This window comes from Pleurodeles waltl, chromosome 1_1, assembly GCF_031143425.1.
Source record: "Pleurodeles waltl isolate 20211129_DDA chromosome 1_1, aPleWal1.hap1.20221129, whole genome shotgun sequence".
Taxonomy (NCBI): domain Eukaryota; kingdom Metazoa; phylum Chordata; class Amphibia; order Caudata; family Salamandridae; genus Pleurodeles; species Pleurodeles waltl.
Genome location: NC_090436.1, coordinates 57,948,993 through 57,973,492, shown reverse-complemented (window position 1 = coordinate 57,973,492; position 24,500 = coordinate 57,948,993). Strand labels below are relative to the sequence as shown.

The following is a 24,500-nucleotide window of genomic DNA, read 5'->3' as shown; positions in this document are numbered from 1 at the left end:
GGGCAAAGGAAATTGCTTGGAGAAGCAAAATATAGTTCAAGTTTTGAGTGGGACTATGAAGTAGAGGACATTTCCCGTATCAGAGGGATATTACCAAGACCTCCTTATTATTTGTTGAATACTAATTCTCTGAGCGTTGACTTTGCTGATTTGCGGTATTCCAATGATATGGTAATGAATTTATGTAAAAAAGATAACAATGACAATATAGTGTCCTGGGAAGCAAAGTTAGAGACTGATCAGTTTAGTTTAAATTTCAGTGAGATGTCATCTGAATCATTTGATCAGTGTATGGATCTTGACACAGGTTGGGAAGAAGATGAAAACTGGAAGATGGACTCGCTTCATGGAAGCTGTTCTTTGTCACCAATTGATGATGATTGCACTAAAAAATTTGATAACCTACTAATAGAACAGAATTATTCATCTGAATTCAGTGCTAATATTTGGACTTTGATTGATCAGGAATCCCTGAATTTGGATGGAGCCTTTCTTTATTCCTCTAACTTACAGTCTTATTGGGAGTGGCTGTCTCTGCTTGAATTTGGTATATGGTGGCCTTCAGAGGATGGCAATTGTGGCTACTATATGTATAGTGATGGTCATTTTGTTTATTCTTTGTTAACTGATCCCAGTGGTCAGTATGTATACATATGCACCCCTGAAACATACTCTTATTCTGAAGTATGGGGTTGTGATTTGCAAGTGGATTTTCTGCCTAGTGACTGGATAGAAGATGGAACAGTTGCTGTTTGTGGTTTTAAGATACCTCTCACCGACGATGAGCTGTATTGGCTTTCTGAAATTGAGGATTTGGAAAGCTCAGTTTTAGCAAAGCCTCTTGATTTATCCACCGCTTTGAGTAGAGGTGACCAATTAATGAATATGAACTTGGAGGTTTTTTCACAAATGTTTGAGGAATCTATGTTTTACCAAAGAGAGCAGCCACTAGATTTTTCAAGTTGTAAATTACAAAAACTCAAAGTAGATTTTAGATTGCAGACTGATGATAAAAAATTATTTCCTCTGGATAATCAGATAACACTTGATCTAAGAACTCAGACTAAACCTTCTAGAACTCCAATAATCAATGAAGAGATTGAAACCATCCAGAGAGACAAATGTCCAGCTAAGTCCCCAGAATGTGGATCACATGGCCCCGTTGGTTTTCACCTTTTTCAGTCTGTTCCTAAATTTCCACACTACTCAGCATCTAGAAAAGATGAGCCTAAAGGCCAAAATAATGCTGAAAATATAGGTACACCATTCAACAAAGTGGCATCTTTGTTTTCTACTTTGGGAGAGCTGATTGGTAAGGCTCCAGCTTCAGATGTACAGGAATGTGTGGAATCCTCCGTAAACAAGAGAAATACACCATTGCCTTTCTCTGGAAATCAACTTACAATTGCACAATGCAGTTACTTGGCCAATAACCAAACTGAAAATGTTTCTGAAGCAAACACAATTTGCTTAGAGACAGAAAGTGTGTCAAAACCATTATTAAAATCCAGCCAAATTAATTCTCTTACAAACCAGTCAAATATTGGTGCAGTCACCAGGGCCTCTCCCAGTTTTGCAGAGTCAGACCAGGGTAGAGACAAGCACAATAAATATATGGCAGCTGACATCCCATCATCCAGTGAGCCTGAAGAAAACTTTTTAAAAAGTGCTTTGAAGTTATTTAGTTTGGGAGACGGCTCTTCTACAAAGAAACATTCAGATCGAAATCCGCCTTCAGGATTCTTTGATTTTTTCAAAACTCAGGCAGAACATTATGCCCCAGACTCTCTTGGCAGCCAGGCACAAAGTAATATGAACACAAAACCAGGTGAAAAACTGGAAAATCTTAAGTCATCAGAAAGCAAGGAATATAAAGAAAAGAACGACTTACCAGCTATTTCTTCGATATTTGATTCAATTGGTGAGATATTCAAAGTTGAGTCCATCCCAATACCACCAAGAGACAGGCCAAGTGACGTAGCACAAAATACAGAGTATACACATACTGTATCCAATAAAAATGAGCAGTATAACCATAAACACAGTGATAGTTTGCCCTTCAACTCAACTGCTTCTTCCAGGATGAAATCTCTAAAAAAGCAGGCCACAATAAGAGACAGTGGTTCAAATGTGAGACTAAATAATGCAGACCATGAACAAGCCACTGAATACGAAATTGACCAAGTTATTAAAGTTCTCCATGCGCCACAAAATAAGAATTGCAATGTTCAGCAAAGAGACATAAGTTATTTTGAAAATCGGCAAGAAAACAATCTCAAAGACAGTTTGCCATTGGCTTTACGCTTGAAGGAAGATAATAAATCTACTGCGTCACTTTCCAAAGGTAGTTTCTTAATGCAAGAATATGTAAGTGAAGATTTGGGATCACTCCAAACTTTGAGGCAAAAGGGCTTCAAAACTCCAAACAGTAATTCCTTTAAACAAGCACAGACTACCCAAAGTATGTTTTCTGTCCTTAATCGGTCAGACTCATCTATATCTTTGCCAATCCCAGCATCTACCAGTTCAGAAAAGTCATCTGAAACAGATGAGTTCTTCAAACTGCCATCTTTTTTCTCCAGAAGTCGCCCTGCTCCTAATCCCAGCGTATCGAAAAGTAGCTCTGGATTCAGTTTCTTTGGCTTATCTTTCTTTAATGAAAAGCCACAGGCTAGTTCGGAAAAGATACCAGTCCTTGAGCATACACAAGTGAAATTGATCCCTGACAGTCCAAATGGTAGTCAGTATGTAGACTGTAACACTAATGTACCTCACATTCTGGCAGCTACAGTGGATTGTCAAGTAGAGGCCTTGGATGAGCCAAGTGGAGCAAATAGTTTAAATGAGTGCCAAGATGGGTCCACCAATGCATTCATTGGAGCAGAAAACAATAGTTATCCTGATAATGAGCATATTTCAAATTTTACTGATTGTGCTGATTCATTTAAACATTTAGAAGAGGAGTTCAGCTGTCTCCCTTCAGAATGTAATGAGCTCTTAATAGAAAAAGAACAGAGAGAATGTATTCACCCTTCATTCTTTTCTGAGTCGTCCTTTCCAAAATTAATTTCATACATTGATGAAACACAATGTGGTTCACATACAGGTGTCAATGACATTTCCCCAAATATAAATAGTATGCATGCTTCTATAGATAGTGTGCCTAATAAGGTTGTTCATGAAAAACATAAACTAACAGAGACCATATTGGAGCAGACGAGTGTCAATGATCCAATGCAGAAGCAAGAGTCAGGATCTTTCTTAAAAACGTCAGGAGCATCTGAGTTGCAAAACCTTATGCAAAGACCTGAGAATGAAATATCTATTTTAGATTCTTCCACCAAAATGTTTTCAAGCTTTATAACAAAAATCAAAATGTTGTCTACCAGTTCTAGTGAAGATCCCAAAGCATCATCTAGATTTATTCCTACATCACAATCTACACTACCCACTAACTTACCAGCTGAGCACCCCTTACCTAGTAAGTGTCAGATCATGACAGGTGTCAATTTCAGTGCAGTTATAATTCCTGAAGAAAATGACAAAAAAGATCTGCCTTTCGAGTCCACTTTTGATGACCAAGATATAGTTTCCAGGAATTCAAGCTTACCGCAAAACAAAGCTGTTTTCATGGAGCTTGAAGAATCACACAATTCTGCCATGACTACAGAAAAGCTAATAAATAATTATAGCTGTAACGAGAAATCTTTGTCAGCAGAAGAGTCACCAGAGGGAACCAGTACAGAGGCGGCTGAAAGTAAGAAAAGCATAAATCAAGACACTGTTGCTTTACAAGACTTGTCTAGCTGTGAAGAAGTACAGTTGGATAATGATGAACTGGGTGAAAATGCTGAAAATGTAACAATAGGCAGCCTAAAAAATGAAACCACATTAGTAACTAAATATAGCAGCCAGAATACAGATTCACCTGTCCATAATGGATTCTGGAGAAGTCCTCAAGAAGTGCATTCCTCAAGCTCACAAAACGAATCACCTTGTTACCCAACAAAAGATGGAAGTACTACAAAAAGCAGTAACGTTTCACAACCCAAAGTTGTGCTGGAGATGCCAAACATGCCCAACCTACCAAAATTTAATTTTATGACATCCACAGATATTGGTAAACCTTTTGCTTCCTTTTTTTCTCTTCCTTTTTCTTCTGGAAGTACCCCCCCAGAGGACGCAGGGCTTCTATCCAGTTTTAAGAAGTTATCGGCTAGTTTATTTGAAGGGGGGAGTGATGAAAAAACTGTTAAGCCATGCAGCGCTCCAGGAACAATCCCAGATAACCAAATTGACTTGTCATTGCTTAGGCACAAAGAAAACAAAGATGTTCATATTAAAGAGGATTTCAAAATAACATTACATGGGGCGCCAAATAGCAGTGATCAGATGTTAAAAGGAGACTATGCAAGTTCCATGTCTACCAGAGTTAGTGATCTTACCGAACCTGCACTGAAGCTTTTTGAGGAACATCCTGCTTTTAACGAGTCGTCTTTATCAGATGCATCAGCATCATCTTGCATTGAATTCACAAACAAATGTGACAAAGAGTATGCATTACAGCACAGCACAGAGTCCAGTGTACTGGAACCCCCCACTCCGCATCCCGAAGACCTACCAAATGACAGTGTACCCCAGCAGGATTTTTCTACAACGAATGAAAGCAATTCCACTCTTTGCCAGGACCAGTCGGTCGCCTTACATCCAGGAAGGCCCCCAACAGATCTTCCTAGTGTGGATCAGCAAGACATACAAAGGCCAGTCACAGTAGAAGCATAATAAATGGTTTACATTGGCCATTTATAATGCCAGTGCTGTAGTGCTAGATACGTTGTCCCTGTGCTGTATTTTAGATGCCTCAGTCGGTTTGTGCATTCATGTTGAGTGTATAACAATAGTAAAACCCAAACCCTAGTAATGTGTGGCCTTCATTCGTAACATGGTGTATGCTTTAGTAAAGTATACTTAGATTTTTGTGCATGTGTGTCCCCTGTCAAACTATGCTCATGCAGCCCTCTTAGACGCTGGGATACGTGAGCTGAACAGTTCAAATTCTTTAAAAATTTGGCAAGTTTTTATACATTAGGACATTTTGCAATCATTTGCATCTTCAGGTTTGATATAACTGCAGAGAAGAACACATTTCAACATAAATGCATCTTCGTTTACCTACAGCATTTTGTTCTGCGTGTGCCTACCCTCTCTAGTGTTATCAATGTTGGCGCTTGACTTTATGCTAGTTGTTAGGAAGATTAGTAGCAAAGTATTCCACTGTTTTGGAGGATGTTTATCTTTCAACAAGTTCTTGCACAGCCATGCTTGGATATTACTCACAATGTAATTATTGGACTGGACATAGTGTTTAAACTTCTACTTATTTTATGCTGATCACAAGACACTCTTGCAAAGCAGTCTCACTCATGCTAATGTGTATGCCACACCATCAACAAGTTAAATCTCTTCCTCTGAAGACCTCCAGGAGGCTCAAGATATAGCAGATCCTGGGATCAGTGACACATGGAAATGCTTCTTGAACTTACCTTATTGGTAGTTTTTCTTCACATGATCATTGGTCTGATCTTCGTACCTCATTCTTTCTCATTCCTGTTTCTTGTTTCCTGATCATCCCTCCTAGAAGCAAGACTGTTGTCTGTGTATTAAGTGGACCACACATAAGGTTGAAAAGAGGAGGCAAAGCCTTGTGGTATTTTTCCTGGAAGCGCCTGCATTCAGGGCATGAGAAATGTAGTGATGTCACGTTCCTTCTACTAAAGATGTTGAAACTGCATTTGTGTTTGCACCAGACTTTTTGCACATAAGTGTTTGTTGAGTATGGACTGGAGGTTCCCGATAACATTTTTAACATACATTTGAAAGGTCTTTAAATGTACTCTGGAGTGATTTCTCTGGCTTCCTTGTTTTTCCATTGGCTACTGATACCTCGGTGAATGATTACAGTGTAGAAGGTGCTGTGGCTGGCCAGGTAGCTTAGCTGTACTGACACCATTACTTTGCAGTTGTCGTTGAGCATAAATAAAGCTGCTGCTAATCGAGAAAGTAGTGACGAGGTCCCTCTGCCTTGTGTTTGGACAACAATTGGGTTTCCGTCTGAAGGCCTTCATGAAATGACCGATTAGCAGTCAACCTGCTTTAACTTACCTTTCTGTATCTACTCTAAACTTACAGGAAATGTTTTGTCACAAGCTCTTCCATTGTATGGTGAAACCTAAACAGCTATGATATTGTTTAACAATGTTTTTAATCTCTCCCTGAACCCAGACATCAAGGAGAAAGAATACACCAGGGTTATTCTGCTGTAATTCAGCACACTGAACACTACTAAAGAAATCTGAATATTTTATTGTATCTGCTCGTAGAAATCTGATTACAGAGCGTAACAATACCAGTTAGTCGTACATCCGTTTTTAAATGAATAGTTAAGTGGCTATTTTTTTGGGTAAATTGGACAATGGGAGCTATCAGAGAGAACTGACATTTGTTCCTATTGGAGTCTCTCAGAAGAAGCACGTAAGTGAAGCCATTTACAAAGTTTGAGGTTTCATGGTCACCAGGCACATATATTTAACATTTCTGTCAGTGATGCTCCACATCTAGTTTGTAACCTTTTATAGGCAGACAGGCCCCTTGTCGCATGAGAGTGGTAGCTGGATTCCTTTGTATTTGTTGCTTATATTCTGATGTTACAATATCTGATACTTTATTTTATTTTTATTATAATTTGTTTTCCAAGAGGTTTAAATACCTATGGAAATTATTGCTTGTGTTTATTATATTCTTAGACCTACAGTTAGGTCTTATATGTCTGATATGAATATGTGAATGATATTTCATTCACCATCAGCCTGTTTGGCTTCTGTTGTCTTGTAGCATTTCTTGTTAGGACAAAGTACTCTTTTAGCTTGCACAACTTTGTGTTAAGGTACTCCAGGAAACTCTGTCCTCTAAAGAATAAAGTGGCATTGACAAAAACAAATTCCTAATGCATGTCCAGAGCCCAGATTTAAATATTGCTGTTGTATAGATCAGATATGTTCCATACAACATGTTTACTTAACCTAACATTTTAGCATACTGAGTAAAAATGAAGATTCCTAGCTTGGTGCATAGAGCCTGTGCTACTTAACTAGCAACAGGGTTTCTAATCATTTCAACCATTCAATAAGGAAAAAGTATTGTGCCTGTGTTTTGAAAACGGCTTCCTCTCAAGCAGTCAGACGCTAGCAATCTTGTAGATTCTCATTGCATATTTCTGTTGTTACTCTTTGGTTCACCGGAAAGTGCTGGTTTCACTTGGATCAAATGATTGAGGTATAAATCAAATATTAATCTTCTATTTTTTGTAGCTCTTGCCTGCACGAGCAGTAATTTGCAGCGCAGCCTGATATGTTTGTAATTTAGTATTTACTAGGCTTTGTAAAAACTCTTTTCTGTCACTTCTCGTTCTAAAATAGCCTTTTTGTTATCTAGTCTCAGTAGCATGATACTTTAGGAACAATGCATGTTTGCCACAGGTTCGTGGTAGAAAATCATTTTTAAGTAAAGACAGGAAAGCTTATATTATGCCACGTTCCTTTTATCTTTCATAAAAACAGTGAAATAGCAACATTCCAGAATACCATTAAACAAACACCCCAACATCCTCAGAGCACTGGACCCCACAGCCATCTTCCTGATGTTATTATTGAAGCTGGGAACAAGCTGATGGTCTCCTTAACAGGAACACCGACGTATACATGTCAGACTCTTCCCTATTAATACTATGATTTCAAGAATGCACTGAAACAATTTAAAATACAACATTTCAAAAATATAATTACAGATAGTATCCTTAGTTCTTCACGTTACTTGGTCGAAAACAGAATCCAGGTGTCATATCCTGTAGAAATTCAGTGCTCTTTAAAATCCAGTGTATGATCAGGAGACTTTGAACTTAACAGTAAGTTCCAAACCTCATATTGGATCGCCTTATAAATTAGCTTTTAACCTTCTTTCTCATTCCAAAACGGTCTGTAATGTCCCTAAAAGGGCTCACAAAGGTTATAAAAAGAAACATGACTAGATTTAGCAAATGTTTCGTGGCTCTCTAGTTTTGTTGATTCTGGGTGCTTATTTTGGCTTTAAATATCAAGTACCATAGTCATTGCAATTTATGTTGATTTGTTGAGGATTATTGTTCAGTTTGGTTCTAATATCCTAGCAAATATACATCATAAACGTACATTAAACTCGTGCCGCAGCGTACGGTCGGTGTATGTTTTGTACACCTTGGAGACTACTTGTGCATCCATTTGGGCCTGTGGCAATAGTTTGGTATTAATTCTAATGCCATTGCATGATCATTTGGTTATTGAATATAGTTCAGCTTCATAAATGAAAGAGAGGATAACTTGAATGGGCCAATTCTTCTACCAGTTATGCAATTCCTTCAGTACTTCTTTTACTGCTGTTGTGCATAATGTTTTAAAATAAAATAGAAACTGCAGCAATCCTGACCAAAAACCCATTAACTGTGGATACAGGAAAAATCAGTCTGTTAGATCAGTCTGTTAGATTCCCCCATACTAGTGTTACCTTTTTTAGGTCAAGCTTTGTTTTTGGTTTAAAAAAAAAACTTTATTCAGTTTTTTAAAAAGAAAACCTCACATTGTAAATATTGAGCAGTGCAAGTTCCTAAGTACAATGCGAAGAACATAGAATGTGGCATTACAAACACTAACTATATCATCCATATTAAAGTACACTGTTCTACTCCGATTACCCTAGTTACAATACAGCGCATGCCTTAATTCGAGCAAAATCGACACCCTATGAGGAATATATCCATGGTGCACTCGATTATTATTACTGCATCCCTTTGAGGCAGAGTCCGACCTATTTATCCCTCATCGCTGGAGCCACCCTCAGAGCTGAAAGGGTGTTAGTTACCCCCTGTTCAAGCAGATCTCACATCCACACAGACATTACTGGTGATCTAGCACTCATCCGACCAATGGCTACTCTCCGTTTGGCCAATAAGAGAGCAAGTTGGGTGAACTTGTACTGGAGTTTATGCCCTTTAGGTTGTTTTATCACTCCCAGCAAACAAGCTTTTGGAGCTAGAGGAATCACTGTACTGGTGGATCTTGTAATCTTGGGGATCACTTCCTTCCAAAAAGCCTAAATCCCTACGTAGTCCCACGCCAGGTGCCAGAAGGTAACCCCCGGCTCTCCCCATTATGTACAATTGGGGTCTTTTGAGGGGTCCGTTCTGTTCAAGTGACTGGGGGTCACGTACGTGGATCAAGTTTTGTTAGTTGATCTGTGAGGATTACAATTGATGGAAGTCCCACCCACTTGTATATGTTTTTTAGGATTGTGTGTGAGAATCTGTTGAGAGCAAACTAAAATGTAGTTTTTGAATCCTTGGAGCTTTGAGCATCAGTCACCATATTTTTTTTCCTGCTGGGACCTAATTGTTTTGGAGTTCTGTGTTGAGTGGCATGGGCACCCAAATAGTGATTTGATTCTTGATCCTTGCAATTTGGATGTGTTTAGTGCAATGCATGCCTAAAATATTTACTCTGAGTTCCTTCCTATTGCAATTGAGTTTTGACCGCATCAGCATGTTGTTTAAATAGTTAAATTATATCATCATTCGGAGTAGCTTAACCAAGGTTCGGATAATGTAGCAAATTTGTTTTAAATCTTTCAAAAAGTGCTAAGTAGCTATGTATCAGTTATATTTTACTTCTTGCGTAGATCACTCTGATGGATAGAATACCTGTTTACCTCAGGCAGATGAGTAGAATTACAACCAGTGTCCCTATTTACCGTAATGCTCAATTTTATCCCCTTTCTTCTTTCATCACCTCCTCACCTTTTTCAGTGAAGACCCTGCTTGACAGTGCTTGTTCTAAGTATGTCTTTGTTCTACTCTTGTTCCACCAATGAAACAAGATCTTTTCATATTTGCAACAGTTGCTGCTCGGTTATTAATATACACTTTTAAAAACAACTAACATAAATGTCTTTGCCTTGTAATAATAATAACTCCAAATCTTGCTAAGTGGCTACTTTTCAGGAGATGTAATGATTTCTAATATTGTCACCTACTTAAATTGCATCAGTTTAGTGGAGGATGTAGCTAGGTCACCACTGTTGTTCCTAACCAGACAGATGGTACCTGGGTGCCGCCAGACAGAAGGCAGTATTACTGTCTATATTTGGAGAATAGGAAAAAAATTCAGAGTAACAGATATGCTGAACTACCCATTAGTCCCCTCCACCTCCCCCCCCAGTGCCGTACCACTAGTATCAGATCAATGACATTATCAGCAACCTGTTACAAGAAGATACTCTAATATTTTTGCTGTGAATGCTGGCTTGAGGGTGAAAAGTAAATCTTTACTTGTATATGAATTACTACCTACAAAGAAAGCAAAGGTTGGATTAACTAGTATCCATAGTTAAAATGAAAAATATTAGAAATGATTTAATCACTTAAACATCCTCTCAAAAATGATAATTAATTTTTACACTTCAACTAATCAATTTTCTTCTAATTTCCAATAATACTGAGTAAAACAGTACGATTTTAAAACTTTCTCTGCCGCTGATTAGGTCATTCAATGAAGTCCTCTATAATATAGTGGACCTGACATTCGAAAGTAAGCACCTATTCTGTGTAACCACAGATGTGGTAGTGCTATATTTTAATGCGTTTTTTTGCTTGCCTGATACTTGGTGCCAGTCTTTTCCGTTTAGTGTAAATAATCAGTCAAACAGTAAAAAGGGATTTGTGAAACAGGAGAATGATGGCTTACACAATCCTTCCAAGTTTTCTTTTTCACAGGTGTGTTGGATCAGTATGTTTGTATCAGTCACAGTCTAAGACAGTGGCCAATGGTTGATAGAGGCAGTAGCTTGCTTTGACCTCAGCGGCTGTCAGTCTTTGTGTTTACTCATTGTTAGTTTGTTTTGATAACATCTTTGCAAAGTTAGAGGCCAGGAATCGGCAGTGAAGATCTTCTTTCTGGATGGTCTGGGTCTAATTATGGGTATAATGCAGATTCATGGTGCTAAGCTCAAACTTTGGTTTGTCCTGATCTTTGTCAACCTGTATTGATTGCCTTGAGCGTTTACCCCTTGTAAAGACGTACCGTTCATTGTCCTAAGAGATGATTCTGACCCAGGTAAGTGTCACCCCACCCTTTAGTATCTAATATGACAGTTGGTCTCTTGAAATGTTATAGTATCATATGTTTAACCTGGCAGCTACCGTTGACGTACATGATGCTAGCTGCTTTCAGTCCTTCTGTCTGAACAATATCCAGAATGTAGGAGAGTCTCCTTAAAAAAAAGATGGGCACAGTTTCCGTTTATCCCTTAAATTCTGTTGATCTGAATCCTCTCAATTATCTTAGCTGCCTCTAAAGAAAGACATCTCCACTCGGTGTTCGTATAGGAAACAACTTGGCCAGAGTGTTGTCCCCAAGTGGCGGTGCTACAAATTATCAGTCTCTCAACTTGGCCTTTCAGCTAATTGTGCCAATGGCCACTGATGAGCCCCTTTCAGCTATTAGACAAAGTAAACATCAAGTTTGCTTTAGTAACTACATCTCGAACGAGGACAAGGGAGCTGCTGCAGTATCAGTTTAGTCAGGCATCTTTAGAAAGTTGGTTGCTCTCAAATCTCCACATCATTTATGGCCTGATTACAACTTTGGCGGAGGGGTTAATCCGTCCCAAATGTGACGGATATCCCGCCCGCCGTGTTACGAGTCCATTATATCCTATGGAACTCGTAGTACAGTGGGTGGGCTATCCATCACATTTGGGACAGATTAACCCCCTCCGCCAAAGTTGTAATCAGGCCCTTAGTGTGTGAACCTGGTGCAAGTGTGCCGGTTTCCTTTCCAGAGCATCCTATATCTCCTGTTAAAAGAGAACTTAATGAGAGTGGTGCGAGACGAGCCTTAGTGTGAGACACAGTTCTTTGCTTGTTGTGGTCGAGAGCATGGCACAACACACTTCATTACCACTGCAGCTAGTGAAGCGCATTGTGTGTGCTTATATTTAGGAAGTCCTTATCTGAAGCTATGAAGAGTTTTTGTTTTCTTGGCAATGCTACTAGTGTGCCACCAAAAGAAAAAATGTACAACTTGTGAAAGTCCACAGAGCTGTCAAAATATTCGAATATCTAAAAAAAATAACAATTGTCTACTGATGTTGTAGAAGGGAGCCCTATTTGGTGAGGTAGAACCTTTTTTTAATCAATGAATATGGGAAAATTACTCCCTTTCCAACTGGGCACCGCTCTTACCCCATGGACATTTTGTTTGAGCATATGTACTGCAACCCCACCCCGTGCCCCCACCCCCCCCATCAGTGTTGTATGTACCACCTTAGCTTGTATGCCAGTATATCACCACAACTTGTAATTAATATATTGATTGTAGAGTCTATTAATATATTATAAACTGATTGTAGCGGTAATGGAAATTTCTGTCTTTAATGTGTTAGTATTGAAGCTAGTTTAGATCCGTGTGTTTATTCCAGTTTAGCCTCCTAATAGCACTGGATAGATGCATAGCTAGCAATAACCTTTGTAGTTGATGTTTAAACAACCTTTTTCATTCTGTAGTTTTGAAGCCCATTTTTAAGAAACAAATCACAATTAATGATTAAATAGCATGATTCCAAGCTCTACTCTAAAACAAGTAGAAAAGACATTAGGACAGGTTGTCGTGTTTTGCACTGATGGTGTCATTACCACCAGTTACACTGGATTATATTGAAACTATTAGAATAATTAGGAATTTAGACATGCCACATTAAAAATGTCCTGTATAACACTTGCCATTTACAGCTTACAACTAAGCAAATACAATAGCACCCAACATTTAGAGCCCCACAGGTGCATGAGGAACTGATGATGTGCTCAATGTATTATTGCAAGTCAGCAGGACCTGGACCTGCTGGGCTGCAGCTGAAGTAATGTGATAAAAACACAGTATATACAATATCGCTCCACAAGTACATTTTTGATACACATATTGCCAAAACAATGTAAAAGGCCTGCTAGAGTTGCTAGTTCTATTTTCAAGAAACATTACTTTGCATAGCTCTAGTTATAGTGCCTTAAGTTTTTCCTTGGTCATTGATTTGATTGTTGTGCATATAATATCACCAAAGGTAGGCTTGCCATTGTGTAAATGTGCCACCATAACAAAATCTTTGGAGTAGCTGGTGGAATCATGCCATTTGTCAACATTTCATGAATTCATGTTTGTGGCTGAGGTATCTTGAAATAGTCAGATCCAGCACAATATTGCCCTTATTGCCTCTCCCTGTTTGGGTTTTACTGATCTTAATTTTTCTTGTCCTTTTATGTTCCCTCAACATGTACACTTAGTTGCTGGCTTTTCCACAAATAGCTGCTAATTGCCTTAAATAAGGCAAAACAATAATAAGGTTTATGTTTGTTATTCAAGCCATGTCACAGCTGCTTAATGACACACCTCTCTTCCATTTTACAGCAGCCCTGCTGGAAGCAGCAGGTATGGATCCTCTGGTAACATCAGTCAGGGAAGCTCCCAGCTGAGTGAGGCTGACCAGTACCATGGGAGCGTGCATGGGTCTGAGCCTGAGGAAGAACACGGAGACCGTGACTCAAACTACTCATGCAGGACCTCTGGCAGCTTCCAGAAGAATGGACATGATTGGTGCAGCGACCATGACACTGATAAACTTGAGTCATGCCAGAAAAATGAAAAAACCAACAATGATATTTCTGCCAAATCAACACTAGAACCAGAAATACCTAAACATGTTCTTTCCCAGAAAGCAGAAAGGTAATATTCCATATCCTGAATTTTGCCCCATAAGTGCATAAACATATGTTCAAATAAATATCCAGACAGACTCAGTGTTCACATTATTTATCCTTTAGTTTCCTCATTGAGTTTATACTTTTATTTTGTTATAATGATGCCTGTGTTAATTAATGCTACTGTAATATCCATCTCGATAACCTTTCTTGGGCACTCATTGCACTTTTATGTAGATATTGTCTTAGATGTAAACTCATGGTTGACTAAGCATTTCCTTTCTTTAAACCACAACTCGCTTTTCCAACCCCTCTGCTATGCCCTTTTCTCTTTCTTTTCTTTCTTTGTCTATGTCTGCACATGCGATTGGGCCCTATCTCTGCTTGCTCTCTCCGTAACTTAACTTCTGTATCTTATCTATTTATATTGCTCAAACCTAGCCGAGATAAATGTGCACTTTAAATTAGGGCACCTGGATAGAATATAGAGAATAAAGAACATACATGATCGTGTATGTAGTTGTGGGTAGGACAGCTTGGCGTCCTAAAGCAGGGGCCTGGGACTGATTATAACAGTAATGATGGATTAGACTCTCCTTAGTCCAGACCCTCAGATCTTTCCTAAACGACTTAGCTTGCACCATGATTAACAAATCTGTTGTGGCTTGCATTGCACCAGAAAAAGTTGGCACTATGCTGTGTATCTTTCTGTTGGTGACGATTTGAGCAATAGGTCCTTCAGATTTGCTAATCTTAATTAAACTAGGCGGCTTGAGCTTTACATGCATCTAAACTCACACCAGTCTCTCCTATGAACATGATTTCTAGGCACTTGAGATCTGAGCAGTAAAGATACTCCTTCTGCATCATAGTATGTGCATTGGTGGCCACACATGAGATTAATTTCCATCCGTTTGTGTGGATCATAGAGCACGTTAAAGTTTCATGATTAAAACTTCTAATTGTACAGCTGGCATTTTTAGATTCAAGTAACCACACCATAGTCTGTCTTAGGCTATGTATTCCAGAATTGTTTGAAGCGTTAGAAGACCAGTTTAAGTGAAATAAATTCCATAAAGCAACAGTGCAGCCCAAAACCTATTGTACAAAACATAAAAAGATGAACAGTGCGGCCATGTAAGAAGATCTGTAAATTACACTGAAACCAGAGCCCTGTTTTATTAATAAATCAGGTGCTTTCCTATCACGGTACGCCTTGGCAATTGGCTCACATAGTTACAGTTTTTTTTAAGTGTTAGTGAAGGTTTTTTTCTGTAAGGTTTCTATTATTTATAAACTTGATACAATGGAGGTTCGAGGAACTTTTAGGACTTAAATGAAGATGCCTACGATGCAGAACTTTGAATACTAGTAGCTACATTTCCTTCTGCATCGTAGGATCTTCGTTATTAGTCCTAAATGCTCCACTAATATGTAGTATCCACAAGCTCCACTGCCCCAAAATGGCTGTGGTGTGTTGTTTAAGCTCAAATACAAGAATAAAGTCAATGTGTGATAGGGCAGATAGGTGGTTTGTGGACTGCCAATGTGTTGTAGTATGCAGGATAATGGTAGCTCAGAGCTACCATTACCTAGTCTCATGACCACAAGCTGCCAAGACACATGGTGTTTTACTGGTAACAGCCATCATAATTCAGTTCAGAAAATCTATATAGCCGTTGTTCAGTTTTGTCATTTATTAAGGCATACACCAAGGTTCTTCCTATACACAAATATAGGCCTGGCTTATGGATCAGTGAAAATGGACATGATTTCTACAAAAATATCTGCCAAATATGGCATAATCCTTATGTCTGGTTGGGGTACTGTTGTTGGGTGTCTTTTGAACTGGCAACAGCAGATGGCTTCAGTTTTTCCCAATAGCTACTTACAACTCGTTGGCAAGACTCTTTGTGGGAGGGATCCTTTGGTAAGTTTATAGTTAATTTGATTCTGTGGGTTTAATTATAATTTCCTCTGGTGATAAATTTTCAGTGTAAATTGGCCACAATAGTAAGATTACGGAACATGCAGTGAGGCAGAGAGAGCTTCCCTGTTAAAGAAATCCTATTCTCTAGGATACTCCAAAGAATGTAATAATGCACTGTTGGAAGGTGGGTCATTTCTTGTGTGGCCTGCACAAGTAACGAGTCCGCACACGACCGCCACTGGGAACCAAACACCCGATTGTAGCGCCTGACTCTCATAGGGTAGCGTTGCAGAGCAGTCCAAGGCTTACTCAAGGGAGGTGGTGTGGGCTAGTAATCCCCATTCACAAGCACGCCTCTTAATAAATGACTGTCCAGTCTGTGCTTTTTCTTTTGATAAAGTAAAAGTACATTTATTATTCACACACACTACTCAATACTATGCAACAATCTACAAATATATACAAAGTGATAGAATCACTCTGGACAAACAGTATGTAATCTCTCAAATCTCCTTAAGGGAGAATATAATCCAACAATCCACATGGCAAAACAATCCCAGTGCTCCCCTTGCGACATTTAAACATTTTGACAGTATTCAACACTACAGTGCAATGATGACCCCTACAGTTGGGATTAAATACTTTCATCTTGCCAAGAAATGACTGTCAGTATCATTATTCAAATTAGCATACTCAGGGAACACAAGAGACTAAATTCTAGCATTATAACCATCAAGATTACATTTGGATTACTTTTAGATTACTTTGGGATTATTTCTACTTAACCATGAAATAACAGTGGAATACATGGGGCCACACCAACCTACACCTATGGCAGGCACCCTTGCACAACCAGGAACAAAAGTTCACTGAAGCTTGTGCTTGAAAAATCCATCCAACCCTTGAGGGGTTATCTCTCAGGTGTCCCACCCTACCTAGTGTGGGACACCAACAGATGTTGGGGGGAGGCTGCGCTGCTCCTGCAGCTCCCCCTGTCTCCTAGTTCTCAGTTGGTGGTGGCCCCCATCTCCCTGGGACCACCACAGGTGTTTTAGGGGCTCAATAAGCAGCCCCTGCCCCGCAAAGCATGCTGGGGCGGCTGCATAAATGATTAGCGGCTCTCCCGCTGCGATGGGAGAGCCGCGGTGCCTTTTCTTTTGTGCCTTTGTTTTTGTTTTCTTTGTTTTTGGGGGTGCCGGTCCCACCTGGACACCCCCACACCAAAAAGCGGATCCCTCGTTGGAGGGCGGCTCAGGGAGCCCACCCCTGGCCGCCCCCGCCGGCTCCCCGCACGGCCAGCACCTCCGGGTGCTGCCGCGGGAACCGGCCAGCTGACTTGGAGTCTGCCCGCTCCAGCAGGCAGACTCTGGGATGCTGGCGGACGCTCGGGCCGCGCGGGGGAGTGCAGCGGCACTCCCCCTTCCTCCGTGCGTCTTCGGGGCCCCGGGATGGGGTCTGGGGCCCCTCCTCCTTATAACGGGGAGTGCGACGGCGCTCCCCGGAGTCCTCCTCTTCTCGGGGCCCCGGGATGGGATCCGGGGCCCCTCTCCACCTCAGTGGGGAGCGCGACGGCGCTCCCCCAGGCCCTCTTCTATTCGGGGCCCCGGGATGGGGTCCGGGGCCCCGATGGCCACATTCACGGGGAGCGCGACGGCGCTCCCCGACTTCTCTTCGGCTGGGGGTGCGCGACGGCGCACCCCCACTCCTGCCTCTTCTCGAAGCCCCGGGATGGGGTCCGGGGCCCCATTTGACCAACTTCACGGGGAGCGCGATGGCGCTCCCCGACTTTTCTTCTGCTGGGGGGTGCGCAAGGGCCCCCCCACCCCCATTACACCTTTCTTCACGGGGAGCGCGACGGCGCTCCCCGGCTGGTCTTCGCCGCTGGGGGCCCCGGGATGGGGTCCGGGGTCCCCTTTCCACAGCGGCAGGGGGTGCGCAACGGAGCCCCCCCTTTCAACATCCACACAGGACCAGGCTTCACGGGGCCCCGGGATGGGGTCTGGGGTCCCTTTCTCTTCTGCGAGGGGGAGTGCGACGGCACCCCCCTTTCTCCTCTTCCTCCTGGGCAGCCCCCAGGCCCTGGCCCACCCTGGGGGCACAGTCTCAAGCAGCTGGGGAGCTCCACGTGCTTCGTAGCTGCTTTCACAAAGGTCGCCATTCTTTGTCCTGTGATATCTCGGGCCCCCAAGGGCCGATTTTCTTCATTCTTGTGTGTTCCGCTCCTGGTGACAAGCCCTTGCCACCAGGAGCACTCTCCTTAGCTCAGGAGGTTCTTCCTTCCAGTTGTCCATGACGCCCGTCTGCAGTCCCAGTGTCCAGCAGTGAAGCACAGCCAAGAGAGAGAGCTCTCCCCTGTGCAGGACCTTTTAAGTGGGGGCGGAAGTGTCCAGCAGGTCTGCACATCTGGCCTATCCAGATGTGCCACATCACTTCCTTGCTCCCATCCCCTCCTTCTTGCACAGTCTTCTGGGATAGCTCAAGATGGCTTCCTCCATGAGTTAGTTGCCACATGTGCTCTGAAAGTCTCAGCCCCTCCTACCTGACATTCCTCGCAGGGCTTCTCCAGCCTGCTCCTGGCACGGAATGACAGCTGGCTGATTGATGCTAGGCCCTGCTCCAGCAACTGGACAGAGCAGTAATTGGCCCTAATCCTGAGCTGAGGCAGAGAAAGATGACATCCCTGGATGACCCATAAGTTGTACAACTATGCGCTTGTAACCTACTGCATCATTCTTTTCTTACTGGTTACAGTATACTTTGGTGTGACTCTGGTCTCGGTGGACCCCAGAGAACTGGAGTTGCACCCTAGGCCCTCCTTTCCCATTGACATTCAATGCAGTATCCCCCAATGCAAATATCTTAAGCACCCTGACATTGGCATTGAACTGGGTGTCCCTACAGTGAAAAGACAGTAAGCACACTGACTCTCCCTCACATGTATACACCCCTCTCATGAGACCTACTCCAGGTCACCACCCACTCTGCATAGTTCCTCCTGCACCAGGACTACCTAAGCGCAGTTCTAGGGCTGCGCACACTAGGAATCCTCCTCCCACAGCCCTCACATGGGTGCACATCCATGCGCACGCATGATCACATGTAACCTGCCTGGGGCCTCCTGCCTTGCTGCACCAAAGCAGCCTTTCCTTAGCACAGCGACACCAGCGGTAAACATGTGCAGTCCATTTTACCATGTGTTTATTGTGCGGGAGTCACCTCATAGGAGGCTTCCTCACAGTAAACAGTCAAAAACCAGGTGGTCAAAAATCGAAAAATCAGGGCAGTCCTGATGGTCAGAACCGTCCTCTAACATGCACCAACAGAGGAATGTTAGGTTTTGCAGTTGCCATCGCGATTTACAAGAAATGATATGATATATGGATAATACAGGTTATTGTTTTGTGAGGTCATTGGCACATGGTAGCTAATTCTGAAAGAAATAGTTGTGTTTGCTATGCTTGATGTGCATGGTATAGGGGCAGCGAATAATCATGAAATGCTGATTTCTAGAGGTGGCTAGGAGCAAATTGTCCTCCTGCATTGCTCAATCATCAATCTTCGTGTTATCAGTGGTGCATATTTGGGAGTATTTTAGCAATCCTGGCAGACACTAATAATTTTGTGAATCTGATATTTTTCATTCAGGCCCCTCAATGTATTGTTGTGACAATGCATTAGTGTTTGGCTTCTGTAATAGATTATACGGGTTGATTACATGGTCCTATAAATAATGTCTGAACAGTAAGTTGATTTGGGCAACTTTGTACTAAAAGGGCATTCCATATACCTAGCCTGTTTCCAGAGAACGATTGTTTGCAGGTGACCCTTGACCTCAGGGTAGGTCGCCCCCCTGTCCCCGCAGCGCCACCATCTCTTGTGTGTTGCCTTCTCCTCCTTCTGCTTGCTGATCCGCCTGTTACCCCCTCTGCCTTCTGTATCCTGTGTGCTTGTGATCCCCTGTTTGCATTCTGTACCCCAGTGTGATCGCGCCCCCCCTTTTGCTTCCTGTATCCTTGTGTGCTTGTGCTCCCCTCTCCCCCTTTTTGCATTTTGTATCCTCGTATGATTGCGCCCCCCCCGTTTATTGCCTTCTGTACCCCTGTAAGACTGTGCCTTCTGTCCCACTCGCCGTTTTTCCCCCCCCTCGCCTTCCGTTTTTCCCGCTTTTTTGAGGCCGCCTCGTCCTTTAGGCCTCTCTGCGCCGCTTTTTTCCGCCTTCGCCTTTTGCCGCTTTTCCCGCCTACCCGCCCTCCTCCCGCCTCCCAGCTCACCCCGCCCCCCCGGCTACCCCCTTAAATGGCGGCCGCTGCGAGGCAGTGGTGGTGACCCTTGACCTCAGGGTAGGTCGCCCCCCTGTCCCCGCAGCGCCACCAGCTCTTGTGTGTTGCCTTCTCCTCCTTCTGCTTGCTGATCCGCCTATTACCCCCTCTGCCTTCTGTGTGCTTGTGATCCCCTGTTTGCATTCTGTACCCCAGTGTGATCGCGCCCCCCCCTTTTGCTTCCTGTATCCTTGCGTGCTTGTGCTCCCCTCTCCCCCCTTTTTGCATTTTGTATCCTCGTATGATTGCGCCCCCCCCCGTTTATTGCCTTCTGTACCCCTGTAAGACTGTGCCTTCTGTCCCACTCGCCGTTTTTCCCCCCCCTCGCCGTCCGTTTTTCCCGCTTTTTTGAGGCCGCCTCGTCCTTTAGGCCTCTCTGCGCCGCTTTTTTACGCCTTCGCCTTTTGCCGCTTTTTCCGCCTACCCGCCCTCCTCCCGCCTCCCAGCTCACCCCGCCCCCCCGGCTACCCCCTTAAATGGCGGCCGCTGCGAGGCAGTGGTGGTGACCCTTGACCTCAGGGTAGGTCGCCCCCCTGTCCCCGCAGCGCCACCAGCTCTTGTGTGTTGCCTTCTCCTCCTTCTGCTTGCTGATCCGCCTGTTACCCCCTCTGCCTTCTGTATCCTGTGTGCTTGTGATCCCCTGTTTGCATTCTGTACCCCAGTGTGATCGCGCCCCCCCCCTTTGCTTCCTGTATCCTTGCGTGCTTGTGCTCCCCTCTCCCCCCTTTTTGCATTTTGTATCCTCGTATGATTGCGCCCCCCCCCCGTTTATTGCCTTCTGTACCCCTGTAAGACTGTGCCTTCTGTCCCACTCGCCGTTTTTCCCCCCCCTCGCCGTCTGTTTTTCCCGCTTTTTTGAGGCCGCCTCGTCCTTTAGGCCTCTCTGCGCCGCTTTTTTCCGCCTTCGCCTTTTGCCGCTTTTCCCGCCTACCCGCCCTCCTCCCGCCTCCCAGCTCACCCCGCCCCCCCCGGCTATCCCCTTAAATGGCGGCCGCGCGCAGCGGGCGCGCCGCTGGCGCGCCGAAGGCGGGCCTAAGGCAAGCCTGTCTGCGCCCTCCGCGCCTGGACCGCGCCCAGCGCCCGAACCCCTGGTCCCCGCCCCCCCGCCTGACCTACGACTCCGCCATCCTCACCAGCCTCAACCCCGGCCGCACGCCGGGCTGCTACCGCGCCACCCCGAAACGGACCCACGGATCCTTCACCTGCAACAACTGCCACTACTCCTGCCATCGGACCCACTCCGCTCCCGCCGAGAACAACGCCCCCGGAAACAACCTCCACTGCATCCTGATCAACACCCGATCCGTCCACAGGCACGCCATCGAACTGTGGAACCTCATCAACTCTACGAACCCGGACATCGCCTTCCTCACCGAGACCTGGATGAAACCCACCTCGGCACCCGACATCGCCATAGCCATCCCCGACGGCTATAAAATCATCCGGAGAGACCGCACCAACCGCATCGGAGGAGGCTTCGCCATCGCGCACAAAAACTCCATCCGAGTCACAACCGACACCGACAACTCATTCCCCGACGCCGAACATCTCCACTTCACGATCCACAGCGACCCCAAGACCACCCTCAGAGGCACCCTCATGTACAGACCACCAGGACCTCGCTCCAAGTTCACCGAAGACATCGCAGACTTCGTCAACCCTCACGCACTCTCCTCCACCGACTACATCCTCCTAGGAGACCTCAACTTTCACCTAGAGAACCCCACCGACAACAACACCACCGCCCTCCTGGACAACCTCGCCAACCTGGGACTGAATCAGTTGTCAACACCCCCACCCACTACGCCGGACATACGCTCGACCCCATCTTCTCCTCCAGCAGACACGTCACCTTCAACCACACCACCGAACTCACCTGGTCGGACCACAGCTGCGTCCACTTCAGCTTCAAGAAGACCACCGTGCATCACCACACTCAGCAACCACCAAGAAGACACTGGAACCGTATCACCACGGAACAGATCGCAGCAACCCTCTCCCAGAACCAACCCACCGGCACCACCGACCCAAACGAAGCCGCCAACAACCTCACCAACTGGCTCTCCGACTGTGCAAACCTCCTGGCCCCCCTGAAGACTCAAGCCAGCACCAACAACCACAAGAAAAACTCATGGTTCACCCCCGACCTCAAAGACTCCAAGAAAGAATGCCGCACCCGAGAGAAGACGTGGCGCCTCAACCAGACCGAAGAGAACCTCTCAGCTCTCAAGGACGCCACCCGCCAACATCACCAACACCTCCGCGCCGCACGAAAAACCGCCTACCGGAATAGACCGGACAACAACGCCCACAACAGCAAGGAACTTTTTGGCATCATCAAAGAGTTCTCCAACCCGGACGCAGAAAACAACTCCATCCCTCCATCACAGGACCTCTGCGACTCCCTCGCGACCTTCTTCCACCAGAAAATCACCAACATTTACAACAGCTTCCCGACCGTCGACGCGAACCCCCCCAGAACCCGCCAACGAGATCACCACCATCCTCAACTGGAGCCCAACCACCACCGAGGAGACCACCCGCGCCATGAATTCGATCCACTCCGGCTCCCCATTGGATCCCTGCCCGCACCACATCTACAACAGGGCCGACGACATCATAGCACCACACCTCGAGACGTCATCAACGCCTCCCTCACCACCGCCACCTTCCCGGAGAGCTGGAAGCACGCAGAGCTCAACGCCCTCCTGAAGAAGCCCACAGCAGACCCCACCGATCTCAAAAACTTCAGACCCATCTCTCTCCTGCCGTTCCCCGCCAAAGTGATTGAGAAAATTGTCAACTCGCAACTCACCATCGCCCTGGAAACCCACGACTCCCTCGACCCCACACAGTTCGGTTTCAGAGCCAACCACAGCACCGAAACCGCCCTCATCGCAGCCACGGATGACATCAGAGCCCTGACCGACAAGGGTGAGACCGTGGCCCTCACACTACTGGACCTCTCTGCAGCCTTCGACACGGTCTGCCACCGCACCCTGATACGACGCCTCAGCAACGCCGGCATCAGAGGCAAGGCCCTCGAATGGATCATCTCCTTCCTCTCCGGCAGGACCCAGAGAGTCCGCCTCCCCCCCTTCAGATCGACAGCCACGGAAATCATCTGCGGCGTACCCCAAGGATCTTCCCTCAGCCCCACTCTCTTCAACGTCTACATGACCCCCCTGGCAAACATCGCACGCAACCACGGACTCAACCTAATATCATACGCCGACGACACCCAGCTCATCCTTTCCCTCACTAACAATCCCACCGCAGCCCGAACCAAACTTCACGAAGGAATGAAGGAAGTGGCGAACTGGATGACAGACAGCCGTCTGAAACGGAACGCAGACAAGACGGAAGTCCTCATCCTCGGCCCCACTCCCACCGCATGGGACGACTCCTGGTGGCCCCCCGCCCTAGGCAGCACTCCCCAACCCACCGACCACGCACGCAACCTCGGCTTCATCTTGGACTCATCACTCTCCATGACCAGGCAGGTGAACGCGGTGACCTCGGCATGCTTCAACACCCTCCGCATGCTCTGCAAGATCTTCCGCTGGATCCCCACCGACACCAGGAAGACCGTCACCCACGCCCTCGTAGCCAGTCGCCTGGACTACGGGAACACCCTGTACGCCGGCATCACCAACAAACTGATGAGAAAACGCCGCCGCGAGACTCATCCTGGACATCCCTCGCCACCACCACATCTCCGGACACCTGCGAAAACTCCACTGGCTCCCCATCAACAAGAGGATTACCTTCCGACTCCTGACCCACGCACACAAAGCCCTCCACAACCTCGGACCCAAACTGATCAACAGCTGCGTCTCCTTCTACACCCCCCCGCGCACTCTACGTTCCGCCGGTCAGGCCCTGGCAGCTGTACCCCGCATCCACAAAGCCACCGCCGGAGGAAGATCCTTCTCCTTCTTGGCAGCGAAGACCTGGAACTCGCTGCCCAGCCACCTTCGCGCCATACCTGACCACCTCTCCTTCAGAAGGCAGCTCAAGACCTGGCTCTTCGAGCACTGACACCCCCCCCCCCCCCAGCACCTTGAGACCCTTTATGGGTGAGTAGCGCGCTTTATAAATGCGAATGATTGATTGATTGATTTGTGTCCTCCTAAATCTGGATGTTCCAAGCCCAAGAAGAGCTTGACTTCTAGGGATTCATCTTGGGTCTGCGATTTTTTTCTTTACTGTGATAACTATTTCAGTTTGCTGACACATGAATTGCCTTTTACATAGTGCATGCTGTCGTCTGTGTCAATTAGTGTGCCAAGGGAGGTCAACCAGGGGTTTCAAGACAGGCATGATGTGCTGAGATATTTTTGCGCTCAAAACCAGGTATGCTGCAGTGTGGATGACTGCATTAAGAGAGGACATTATGAGACGTTAATCATCACATTTC

At 45.0% G+C, this 24,500-nt stretch overlaps 1 protein-coding gene across 2 annotated transcripts in view; it reads left to right on the top strand.

The window, feature by feature from the left end:
• UNC13B (unc-13 homolog B) overlaps nt 1–24,500 on the top strand; it is a 1,359,370-nt gene that overhangs the window by 575,806 nt on the left and 759,064 nt on the right. For both annotated transcript variants that reach the window (XM_069212466.1, XM_069212457.1), the window contains exon 9: nt 13,542–13,856. In XM_069212466.1, coding sequence (XP_069068567.1) covers nt 13,542–13,856 — 315 coding nt within the window. The remainder of the gene's footprint in view (nt 1–13,541; nt 13,857–24,500) is intronic.